General features: G+C 38.1%; 1 protein-coding gene across 2 annotated transcripts; it reads right to left on the minus strand.

The window, feature by feature from the left end:
• Positions 1–284: 284 nt before the first annotated feature.
• LOC135212576 (uncharacterized) lies at positions 285–9,137 on the minus strand. 2 transcript variants are annotated; one of them, XM_064246121.1, is made up of 7 exons: positions 8,986–9,137; positions 7,712–7,802; positions 6,609–6,795; positions 4,649–4,743; positions 3,726–3,903; positions 1,420–1,632; positions 285–525 (listed from the first exon to the last, which is right to left on the minus strand). In XM_064246121.1, exons 1-7 carry the CDS (start codon positions 8,990–8,992, stop codon positions 436–438), a joined length of 861 nt encoding a protein of 286 aa, XP_064102191.1. In that variant the 5' UTR covers positions 8,993–9,137; the 3' UTR covers positions 285–435. The 2 variants fall into 2 exon arrangements, with proteins under 2 accessions (XP_064102191.1, XP_064102190.1); XM_064246120.1 differs by having other exon boundaries at positions 7,712–7,800; positions 8,960–9,077.
• Positions 9,138–11,881: the final 2,744 nt, after the last annotated feature.

The raw sequence follows: 11,881 nt of genomic DNA on the forward strand, positions 1-11,881 counted from the left end.
TGCCAACTCGACACAATTATTGGCTATAACAATTGCAACACTTTTTAAATTTTTTTTTTTTTTACTTTAGTTTTAGCTCGTTTGCATAGTCTGGGTGAAGATGGGTTGCTGATAAGATATCTTTTGCTACAACAATTAATCAATAAAATACCAAAATAATATACATATCTGACGCTACATTGTCTTATTTCTATTACGTTGCATCTTCTGAAGCAAATAACAAATTAGATGAGCATGACGGTAAGGCTATATCAATCTGACTGTGGAAAGAAGCATAAAACCGAGACAGTGAATTTTTAATGATGCATGTGACACGTGTGATCAACTCGGACAAAAAGATTGGGACTGAGCGATTACGCAACACGTTCTTGTTTCATTGTTGCTGAAGCAAAATTGACATATTCCGTCTACAGAAACCCCTTCCTTCCATCAGCGTCAGTCTCGGGCTTTGTCCTCCTCTGCCTTCAAGAACCACTTCTGGTCAGTGATAACACCGTCACAAGTTATCAGCTTGGAGTTTGGTACCTACAGGTAAAGATGGCATGTTCTAGATTAACGACACTGATTCAAAACGTCAGAAATGACTCGTACTGTATCATGAAATAAGGAAATTATAAGCATAAAACTGTGTATTCTTAAAATTTTTATAAACGCTGAGGCTGATGTGATGGACAACTTGATGACTTTATCTAGCCCAAACTGACGGAACCAAGATAGGGGAAGGGAAAACAGAACGGCATTTAACTCCGTTGGAAACACCTAACCCGTTCCCAAGCAGGTGGAGGGCGGAAAGGAAGCCCAAACTTTGGCAGTAGAAGAGAAGAAACAATGACCCAACCGTGCAATCTGAGGATTAATTAAACGTGAGCGGTGGCTTTACGAGTGCTACAAGACTGCTTGAGAAGACAGAAGACTCTTTCCTTCATCTTTAACTTGGTCAATGAGAAAGCGGCCGAAAGAGTACCGACAAAAAGAGACGGACAAGCATTCTTTTGACGGAAGATCCACATTGGCTCAGAATATTATATGGCCGAGAGGATGCTGCCATTTAATTACGACTAAATATTTTCCAAGTGTCTGACAGGTTGCCATAAACAACACCGATGACTTTTTATAACAATTCAACATTACGTTTGCCTTATAGTTAAATACTGCTAGCTCACAATCCCATTTACCACATTCAAAATCTAAATTGATTTCACATAAGACGTTTCACATTTCATATCACATCTGTTTGATAAAAGGACTAATTCCAATGATTTTTTAAACAAATAATCCCCATACCTTAAGACGCGATTGTAGATCGATTACGCAAAGCAAAAGTGAATTACTTAAACGACTCATTCAAGTAATCTGTACTCATCCTCACACTGGGGTAGTTCATGATAAAGATCTGCGCAGCAGAGCCATATCTGTTACCTTGACAAGTGGCGTGTACAGAGGATGTGGGGTGTACTGCAGATGCCCCTTGGTCATGTAACTCAAGTTGGAGCGCTCGTTATACGCGATGACGTACGACCACCGCCTGCTATTGCTCTTATTGGGCCCCGAACAATGCAGCAAATTGCTGTTAAAATACAGTACGTCACCTGCCTTCATATCCACTGCTATCAGGTCCAAGCGCTTCTTAGCCTTCAGGGGAAGGATAAAAAAAACAAGTATGTTAACCTTTGTTAACTGACTAGAACTTTTCTATTAGTGATAATCCTAATTAACAGTAATCACTGTACAATGGCAAGAAAACGATAAAAATCTAAATTTAAGAAAAACGTAATCACAACAATGCAAATGCCGAACGAATGAATATAACGTTCCGAGTAAATCAACTGTAAATTTAAAATAATTTTTAATTACAAAACCGCTTACTGAACAGAAATCGCACAATTATTTTCTTAAAAATGTCTTCAATCATCAACATTTCCACTTAAAGTAAATTATGAAGGATCTTTTCGTATGAGTTAATTTTAACACTGCAAAAGTGCAAACAGAAAACAATGTCCAAGTCCAAAGTAAGACGTTCCTTGAAGTCAATATCGTTCATTCTTTCTAAAAAGCTGGAACATGAAACAGATATCATTCATTTCAGGCTTAATACTTCTCCATGGACTAGGGCTAGGAAATACAATACAAAGCAACTCTTTATTCACCTAAAGGGGAGACCGGGGATGGTTAAAAAAATAAAGTTTAGATAGAAAACTCTAGCAAAATAAAGTATAAAGTATTATTAACACTACTTCTAAGCGACGGTTATCCGGAATATTATTCTGTGATTATAGGATACCATTAATGTGGACGACAGTAGAGGGTGACATAAGTTAGAGGTAATAGGGGCTGAAGGACCAATCAAATTAACAGACTCGTGCCCAAAACCTACAATCACGCACAGCGGGACTGTGAAGTTTAATACAAATCGGGTCACCTGGGATGTACTGGCAAACAGTTACGAATTAAATTAGACTTGAATCACTAGGATTCAATGACATACTACCACAATAATTCTAATAAATTCCTCTCTCCCCCTCCAAAAAAAAAAAAATCTTAATTCAAGAAAGGTTCAGTCAAAATGACCTGATGTAGTCATGCCATCACGCCTATAACACGGCCCATGTTTTCCGAGATATTGTGGAGCAGTTGTGAACCCGAACGGGGTACCATTCCAAGAGGCAATTTACCTCTGTAATTACCTTTTCTTTGGCAAGGTTCAATAGCACACAGTTTTATCGAAATTTAATTTCTCTCGTGATTAAATTGTGGAATAATCTTCCTTACCCCGTAGTTGAATCGGAGCTCCAGAGGTTCAAATTCTTTCCACATGACTAAACCATCTGAAAATCCCCTGATCCATCCAATCTTTATATGCCACATATGCTACGTAAACAGCCTTTGTCACCAGTCTCAACATTTTTCCTTTCATTTACGTTCAACATTCACGCTTCACTTTTATATAGGAACGTTGGCTTAATCTTCCCCTCATACATTCACACCTTGTTTTTCACAAAGGATGTATAAGTCTCTGCTTAATGATCCGTACACATCCTTCTACCTTCTCTTATTCCATGAGCGCTTCTACTCTCATTCTACTACCATCCACTATGTTCCCAAATGCCTACACTGATCAACTGCTTCCATTCTTTTCAATAAGCATTCCAATTATCATCAGAACTAGTCTTGGTTCCACTGACTTTCTTATTTTGCAAATATTTTCACACCCTTTCACTAATTTCTGCATTATCTCTTCACTGTCTTCAATCGGTACCCTATTCCACGCAAACATTTATTGTTCACATCATTAGTTTTCTAATGCAGCAGAATTGCACCTACATTAATCTCCTTCCTATGACCTCTCACATAACCCCATCAGTAAAGATACTAAACAATCCCAGAGATACAACACATCCTTAGATCAAAACTACTTTACACCAAACCAAGTCTCTCTCCCATCTTCATATTCTAACCCACTTTCCGCCCATCGAAACTAAATCTTTAAACACTTACAGGAACTTATCTTCTATACCTGACACCATCAATATTCTCAACATGTTTTTGTCTCTCAATCGATTTTATCATAAGGATTTCTAGATCCATGTTTGCCACATACAGCTTTAAAACTTCTCACATAACCACATAGTAACAGACACTTTACCTATCTATCTATCTATCTAACTATCACTCATGTGACCTTATGTTCATACTCTAGCGCACATAAACATGCATTCTATTCTCACCTCTTCAACTCGCTCAGGGTCTGCCGAAAGTTGTTTACCCACTGGAATGTGGTCCACTCTCCCCATCTTGTGGGATCCTCGCAGCACCTGAAGACAGCCATTATCAAGATTGCAGTCATCAATGGCGATGAAAACCGATGCATTGTTTGGGTACATGTATCCCCACTTATAAAAGTATCTGTCGAAAATAATATATAAAGATTTTGGTTTTATAAAAAAAATGAACTTTGGAAGATCTACCTTACTTCCAAATGAATGTTTAATCATGGAATACAATTCAGGTAATGAAATGAGCATCAGAAGCAAATGCTAAGTCTTGCATTGAAGTGTAAATTTTTACTGTTATGAATTAGTAGCAAACGACAGGATAAAGAATGTGAAACAACCACAAAGCACCTCTAGGAATATAAATGATCTCCACAGTGAATGCGAATACAAGAGTATCCCCAGAGTATCTGCAGGAATGTGAAGCACTTCACAATAACTGTAATAATGTGATGGATCCCCAAAAACAAATGCATGTACGTGAAGCATCCACACAGTACTTGCAGAAATGCAAAGCAGCCCGACAGTACCTGTAGGAAAGTGAAGGATCCCCAAAATACCTGCAGGAATGCAAAGTATCCCCACAGAATCCGCAGGAATGCAAAGTGTCCTTAAAGTACCTATAAGAATGTAAAGCACTGAAAATTTCACAAGACCTGTGAATATGATTTTTAAATGAAAAGTTAAAACTGGACCGATACAAACTTACAGAATTTGGACAACAAGGAAAGAATGGCTCAAAGGTAAGCCTCTTCACTATCTACGATGCACCAAGCAATGCACACAGTCACTAGAGTATATATGCTTATTCAAACCAAGCGATTATGTTAACGCAAACTGGAAAAACAAACGCAACGAGCAAATGAAAAAACTCTTACCCGTAGTCCTGATGCCAGAGGAACGACCCTCCTGTTTGCGGGGCTTTCATAAGTAATTTACTGCTGAGATGATACACTTCATCACCTCCCATTAACTGGCAAAATGGTATACAGATTACGTAAGCTTCCATTAAAGTTCACAATTTCTTAACATAACCAACCAACTGGAACTGAAATAATGTAGGTCTAGGTCGTAAATATGATGTTTGTTTGTTTGTATGGTGTTTTTACGTTGCATGGAACCAGCGGTTATTCAGCAACGGGACCAACGGCTTTACGTGGCTTCCGAACCACGTCGAGAGTGAACTTCTATCACCAGAAATACACATCTCTCACTACCCCAGTGGAATACCCGAGAATCGAACTCGCGGCCACCGAGGTGGCTCAACAGCACCATACCGACCACGCCACTGAGGCCCTTCGTAAATATGATAAACGTACATTCTTTGTGAAAACTCGACTAAAAAAACCACCCACTTAATTTTCTTTATTGATACAACCAGATACTTGTGCAATAAGGCACCTGAGAAACAAAACAATTTTCATGTGAAAGGATATTACATGTGCTGAACATGAAGTTGAACTCAGCAGTAGTATTTCTGAGGCATAAAAGTATTCAAGCTGTAAAGTAGCGCTGCATAATGTCATATGTACTTATCAATATTTCTCAGTTTTATACCTGTAACTACTGTGTAAAATGTTATATTCTTAAAGATAGCATCTACCCACAATTTTCCAACATTTGTGTACAGTGAAAGGGTTACGACTACTGACTAATAATTAACGAGAATCATCACTTTGAAGAGGCTTACTAATCTGTAATTTTCTTGTGAGCGTTATCGAGTTAGTGCTATGGATTATTTCTTTTATAAACAACAACCGGTGTGAGATTATATGAAGAAAAATTAATTAGTAAAGCAAGCATTAATGTGTGCTTAGTGTTTTAATTTGCCTTCATTTGGGTATCGGACAAAATGGAACGGAACTTTTCTACTTTCTCATATTGAAAAGAGCCCTTCTGCTCCCTCCCAAACCCCTTTTTATCTTAAAACTTTTCCCTATCATATAATCTCCATGTTTATAAGACTAATAATAAAGCTTATCTTGTTAAAAAAAATAGTTTGAATGCACCTGTTGTTAAAACTGACTGCTCTCACCACTCGGGTTACTGAATGGCTGACCGCCACTGTTATTTTACGGTGCATAAAATGCAAAGTAACTAATAGTTTGAAGCCATTTTATGTGCAGAAAATGCTTTGCAGACACATTAAAATTAATTCTGAAAATACTTGAAGTAGTGCAGAAGTACTCGATGTAGTGTAGAACTGAATATCTTTTTTTCATTCACCATATGCCTAAAATTTCTTTTAAACTTTAAAAAAATAGAACCTTGCAAACCAATTCCGTTTCCTGAGGTTTCTTATTAATGTCCAGTGATGCGCAATATCTGTTCTTTCAGCGTTTGTTTGTTTGTATGGTGTTTTTACGTTGCATGGAACCAATGGTTATTCAGCAACGGGACCAACGGCTTTACGTGACTTCCAAACCACGTCGAGAGAGAACTTCTATCGCCAGAAATACACATCTCTCACTCTTCAATGGAATGTCCGAGAATCGAACTCGCAGCCACCGTTTCAGTGTTTGTAAGGAGACACTTTACATCCATCCAAGAAGGACATACTTTATAAGTATAAGCAGGACTGATGTTTCGACAAGATATGTAGTGGATTAAAGACCATGATTTTAATGTCTTAGGACCCCCGGATCACAGAAGTAAAGTTGTTTTTTCTTTCATTTGGGAGATTTATTCTGAAATGAACGTAAGCCGTAGCATGCTAGTTTGCATGTATTGGAAATTTCTGGATTAGCGTCCAGTAATTTATTGTATAATAGACTTTTTCCATTTGGGTCTTACGCTAAGAATTCTCCAAAGCGAAACTAAATTAAAGACATCCAGTACCTTCTCCATTGTGCCGGCAATTTTCTCACAGCTGGCAACAGCCCCTGTCATGTCATCCCCACAGTGGAACCAAAGGACCATTCTGGTATCCCTAGAGCCATCAGACGTGTTGTAGGCATGTTTCTGGATTCCAGGGCTTTCCAGGCCAGCCTTCAGCTTCGTCATCTCGGCATCATTTAGTACATTTCTAAATTTATGCAAAGAAAACGACGCATGAATGACGCATAAAGACTGTTAAGCAACTCAGATTTCGTTAAATTTCATGTATTATATTTAGGAAACAGAAAACTTGCAAATCAAAATATGATACTTCTGTTCTTAACAGTCAATCAAACCTTTGTAATTTAAGATTTCCCTAAAACAGTGGTTCTTAACTTTTTTATTACCACGCCCCCTCTAAGAGCTGGTCCTTTCTTTCACGGCCTCCTTGAATGTATGAGTAAAATTCCCTACCAGATATAAAAGGAAATAAAAAAAAATGTGAAAGAGAAGGGGTTTCGAGGGATAGGAAGGAAGGTAAACAATCAATAAACATGGTCAGCCCAACGAGCCTAGCCAGAGTAGTAGACTCTAGGAGAGTAACGTTATAAGCGATACTATTCCATTTTTTTTTATAAACTTCTGAATATCAGTTCCTCACTCTTGTTAAGAGAATAACGAATATAATTGAGATTTTTTTTTTTAATTTTTTCCTTAGGGCTCGCGTCTCCCCTGGAAACTGCTGCTGACGACGACCCAATAGGGGGGCGCGCCCCTAGGTTAAGAACCACTGCCTTAAAAGAATACACAAGAATGGAAGTCTTTATAAATAATGCTTAAGACAGAAATCTTGTGATTAAAAATAAAGAACCAGGGTACATACACATATATAGATCATACATATAGGTACGTATGTGTGTGTTTGTGTAATTTCATATAATAATTTAAAACACAAATTAAGGGTACATTAAGCTACGATGCACCTTTACCCCAACTTTTAAAAATATGGCTTATCTCAAAGTTGTTATGCTCTGAGCAAGTCCATAAGATCCTTACTTCAAATACTCACAGCCCTTTCAAAGACCACAACCCTGACACACGATAAAATGATCTCTCATATTCACCTGATAAGAACATATCCATTGTCGTTATAAGCATCCTTCATGGATTGGGTGACGGCGAACGTCTTCTCATCGTAGGTGAAAACCGAGGCATCTGTGGAAAGGGGCGTACAAGAAGTGTTTTTCAGTGTTTCAGGAATCTGGGTTAATTGGATTCTAGACTTGGGCCCGATCCCGTTCAACTGCGAAAAATTGAGACTGAAAAACGTTGCTGCTGCACTTCAACACTTTAAAACAACTTGCGGGACACCTCTTCATTGAGAAGTCCAATCAAGTAGCATTTGGTTACAAAGACAAAATTCAGTCAAATACAAGTACGCGAGATCAACATGATAAGTCTCCTAGCTCTGTTTCCTCATACAAGACTGAACCCAGCCTTGTGTGAAGACCGTTTCCCCAAATGGAAAAATGATCATCGCGTATGTTATGTAAGTAGATCATAAAATCATTGAAGATATTGTAGCCATATAATTTCAGTATTTAACGAGGAGGATAATATAAAAGCGTTGCAGAAACAAGTGTGGTTAATTATGTTTCAACAAAACACTTTACAGTTTGAATCGCAGGCATTCAATTCTTGGGGAGCTTTGATTTTCTATAATACAGATAAAAATTTAATTCAACTTTCACTTTTTTAAATAAAAAGAATATATAACAAAGCTTTAGAACATAAGGGTTAGATATAAAGTTTAGACAATTTTGTATTTCTCGACAGATGATTGTACTTCAATAACCGAAGGGAAAAAAATCCAGTGCTAACTTATTCACGAACATATTTACGATACTTCCCTGCAGTGGACATTCTTAATCAAATTACACCGATAAAAAAAAAAAAACATTGACTATCTTCCGGAAGACGGTCTAAATCTGTCCCTGAACTGCAATTTGGTATTTTAAATTCTGACTCACGTATATTTTTATTTCCAAGACGAACATACAAACCCGTATATGAACTAAATGTCAATGTCTTTCATATAAATCTTCTGCTGAAGGAAGATCACGTCAGTTCAAGGGCAAAGTTAAAATTCTGCTTGCATGAAAACGCTGCATTAACGACTGGTAAATAAAGACTGATATTTGCACGTCAGATGACAAGGCAGAATAGCTCATCAGCCAATGTATTCGTGAACGTAAAGAATAACCAGAGATTCTAAGAACACGCAAAAAAAGTTGATCTATGAAAACCCTAGCTATGCCATCAGCGCAGAAAAAGACAAAAAAGAAAGAAAAGAGAAGTAAAACCAAGTCCTTATGACGATCTCTACGAAGAACCAAACCTGCCATGGCGGAGGGAGGGAGGGAGCTTCGATCCTATCAATCTCTCGCGGGTGGCTGAGATGTTTTTCCGCCCAGTTACGATGCCACAGTAAGATGATGATGCAGCATCCAACATCTACTTTCTCGGGCAAACGATGAGAAACAGAACACCTGTTAACGAGCGCGGCGCGTCGCTCAGGTGAAACACATCATCACCTGTCTGGCGCCGCCTCCTCCTCTTCAAGTTGGAGGAGGAGGAGGAGGAGGAGATGGGATGGGAGAACGAAAAGGTTTGCGCTTAAGAGAAGACCGTGTAACCAAGGCACTAAGAAAACAGAAAATCCGACAAAAAAATTGTTATAAATACCATGATTATGTATAACGGTTACTCAGAATAACTAATACAACAACTGCATTACATAAGGAACTTCCCGGCACATACACTACAATACTTTTCCAAAACATGACAATGTTAATATAGGGGTAAGTTATAACGGAAACAAAGAAAACGCAGGAGACCAACAATGGCAACCTTTCCACAAGGAAGAAGCCACAGAAACAAAGGCTTTTGTATCCTTATTCGTGAATTCTCTAAACGTCGAAATAAATATACAAGGTGCACAGTGAGAGCTTGTCTACTTGGAGGCTGCAGTGATGCAATCTTATCTTGAATTTATTACTCGTATATTGCGAAACTTATTTAAAGTACTTTAGGTTAAATACTGTAACCTCGTACACACACAAACACGGAGAGCCTCAGTGGCGTGGTTGGTATGGTGTTGGCGTCCCACCTCGGTGGTCGCTAGTTCGATTCTCGGCCATTCCATTGAGGAGTGAGAGATGTGTATTTCTGGTGATAGAAGTTCACTCTCGACGTGGTTCGGAAGTCACGTAAAGCCGTTGGTCCCGTTGCTGAATAACCACTGGTTCCAAGCAACGTAAAAACACCATACAAACACACACAGACACAAACACACACATATATATATATATATATTTATATATTATTCCTTATCATCGATTTTACTATACCTTGGGAATAACGTACACCCAAGGGGAGTTACAATTGATTCCGTCCCGAAAGTCGATATCAGCCCATTTCTAACGTGCGACCTGATTGGTAAGTTTGCAATAACAGATGAAGGTTAGAGGAGATTTTTTTTTTTTTTTTTTATATAAAACATGCTTATATTAACTAATCAATGTTTTTCTTGCGAAACTGACAAGTGTTTCTTTTACTTATCAGTACACGTTTTATTCAGACTTCATTGATTCAGGACAACTTAGATATTCAACAAATAACAGAAGTGTATTACGTAGATTTACTTGCTTTGGTGGGTAAGCCATTCAATATGAATTTGCTTAAGAGATTTAATGGAATACGCTACAACTTTAGCATTTAGCTTTGAATGGATATGATAATCCATTCCTGAATGAAAACTCACCAAAATATGACATTTTTTTCGTAGGAAAACACCTAGCCAATTTATTGTTTGTTTATTTGTATGGTGTTTAGACGCTGCATCGAACCAGTGGTTATTCAGCAACAGGACCAACCAACGGCTTTACGTGACATCCGAACTACGTCGAGAGTGAACTTCTATCACCAGAAATACACATCTCTCACACCTCAATGGAATGCCCGAGAATCGAACTCGCGGCCACAGAGGTGGTACGCCAACACCATACCGACCACGCCACTGAGGCGCTCTGGCCAATTTATGAGTCGTACATAACGCCCACGATCCAACAACACAACGAGACATAGATCACGATGGAAGGGACATTTATGCCCAGCAACTAATATCATCTTCAAGTAAATGTACATTTCCAGGGGACCACAAATATATAGTTTCTGACATAACATCGACATATTCCACTTTATTCGGCGCCCTAGAGAAAAGGGACACCTGTCTCGTACCCCCAAAAACTTCCTTAAGACGCCCTTGCATCTACAAGAGATCGGAGTTGGCAAGGAACTACCTACAGTTCTCCACAGTCGTCCTCTTCCTTTCATATTTCATTCGAGGTCGGAGAGAGCACCACCAAGAGTGCCACTCTACCTCCCCGAGAGGCTATTGACATGTAATGGGTTTACTCGCTTGTATTTCCTGTTCTTCCCCCAACCTTCCAGCCATCGATCGTTCTCTTCTCTTTTCTGTCTCTGTTATTCTACATTTCCAGGATGGAAGTCACATATAAGAAGTATGAATTGGAACCATTCTTCGCAAATGCGTATCTCTGTTCTTATCTATATAAAGGGGTTCAGTGCACAAAACAAAAGTCTTTCCTCTATAAGATTATCAAAGACAGGTACGAGATAAAAATTCCATGAAATGCACGCACGCAAGCACACACAAACAAACACAAACACGCACACATTATATATATATATATATATATATATATATATATATATATATATATATATATATATATATATATATATATATGTGTGTGTGTGTGTATGTGTGTGTGTGTGTGTGTGTGTGTTCATTATGCATGTGTATCCTTTTTGTTTTTTTAACAAGCATTTTTTTTATATTACCAATAATATCGCGGTCACTATTATAATTTTTTCTTATATTATGAACTCAACAAAGACGGGTAATTTCATTAACTGTGAATCAAATCACACTTGTCTCACTACAGAATTTAAAAATGATATTTCATCATAGAAAGTAGAAAGAAAATTAGGAACCAATCTCGAGCACAAAGTTTCACCGCCCTTCTAATTGCAAGTTTGGACGGCCATCACAAGCATCTAGAAACAATAAGCCATTTCCCCTGACAGAGGGTGGCTATAAAAGACAGCGTAACAATCTTCACTGCCATTTCAATTCCTAAACTTGTGAATAAAGTTTGAATTTCTGTGCAGCAGGAAACTTCTACAACACCGACGATAGCCTTCCACAT

Source organism: Macrobrachium nipponense, chromosome 41 (assembly GCF_015104395.2).
Source record: "Macrobrachium nipponense isolate FS-2020 chromosome 41, ASM1510439v2, whole genome shotgun sequence".
Classification (NCBI taxonomy): domain Eukaryota; kingdom Metazoa; phylum Arthropoda; class Malacostraca; order Decapoda; family Palaemonidae; genus Macrobrachium; species Macrobrachium nipponense.

Bases quoted from the DNA above. Each gene is read 5' to 3' on its own strand.
- LOC135212576 (XM_064246120.1), bottom strand. From the start codon at position 8,992: ATGGCAGGTTTGGTTCTTCGTAGAGATCGTCAT. The intron at 7,801-8,959 runs AAGGACTTGGTT...CTTTCCACAGAT, and splicing joins TTCTTCGTAGAGATCGTCAT to GCCTCGGTTTTCACCTACGA. The intron at 526-1,419 runs GTAACAGATATG...CTTTACCTGTAG, and splicing joins TGTACACGCCACTTGTCAAG to GTACCAAACTCCAAGCTGAT.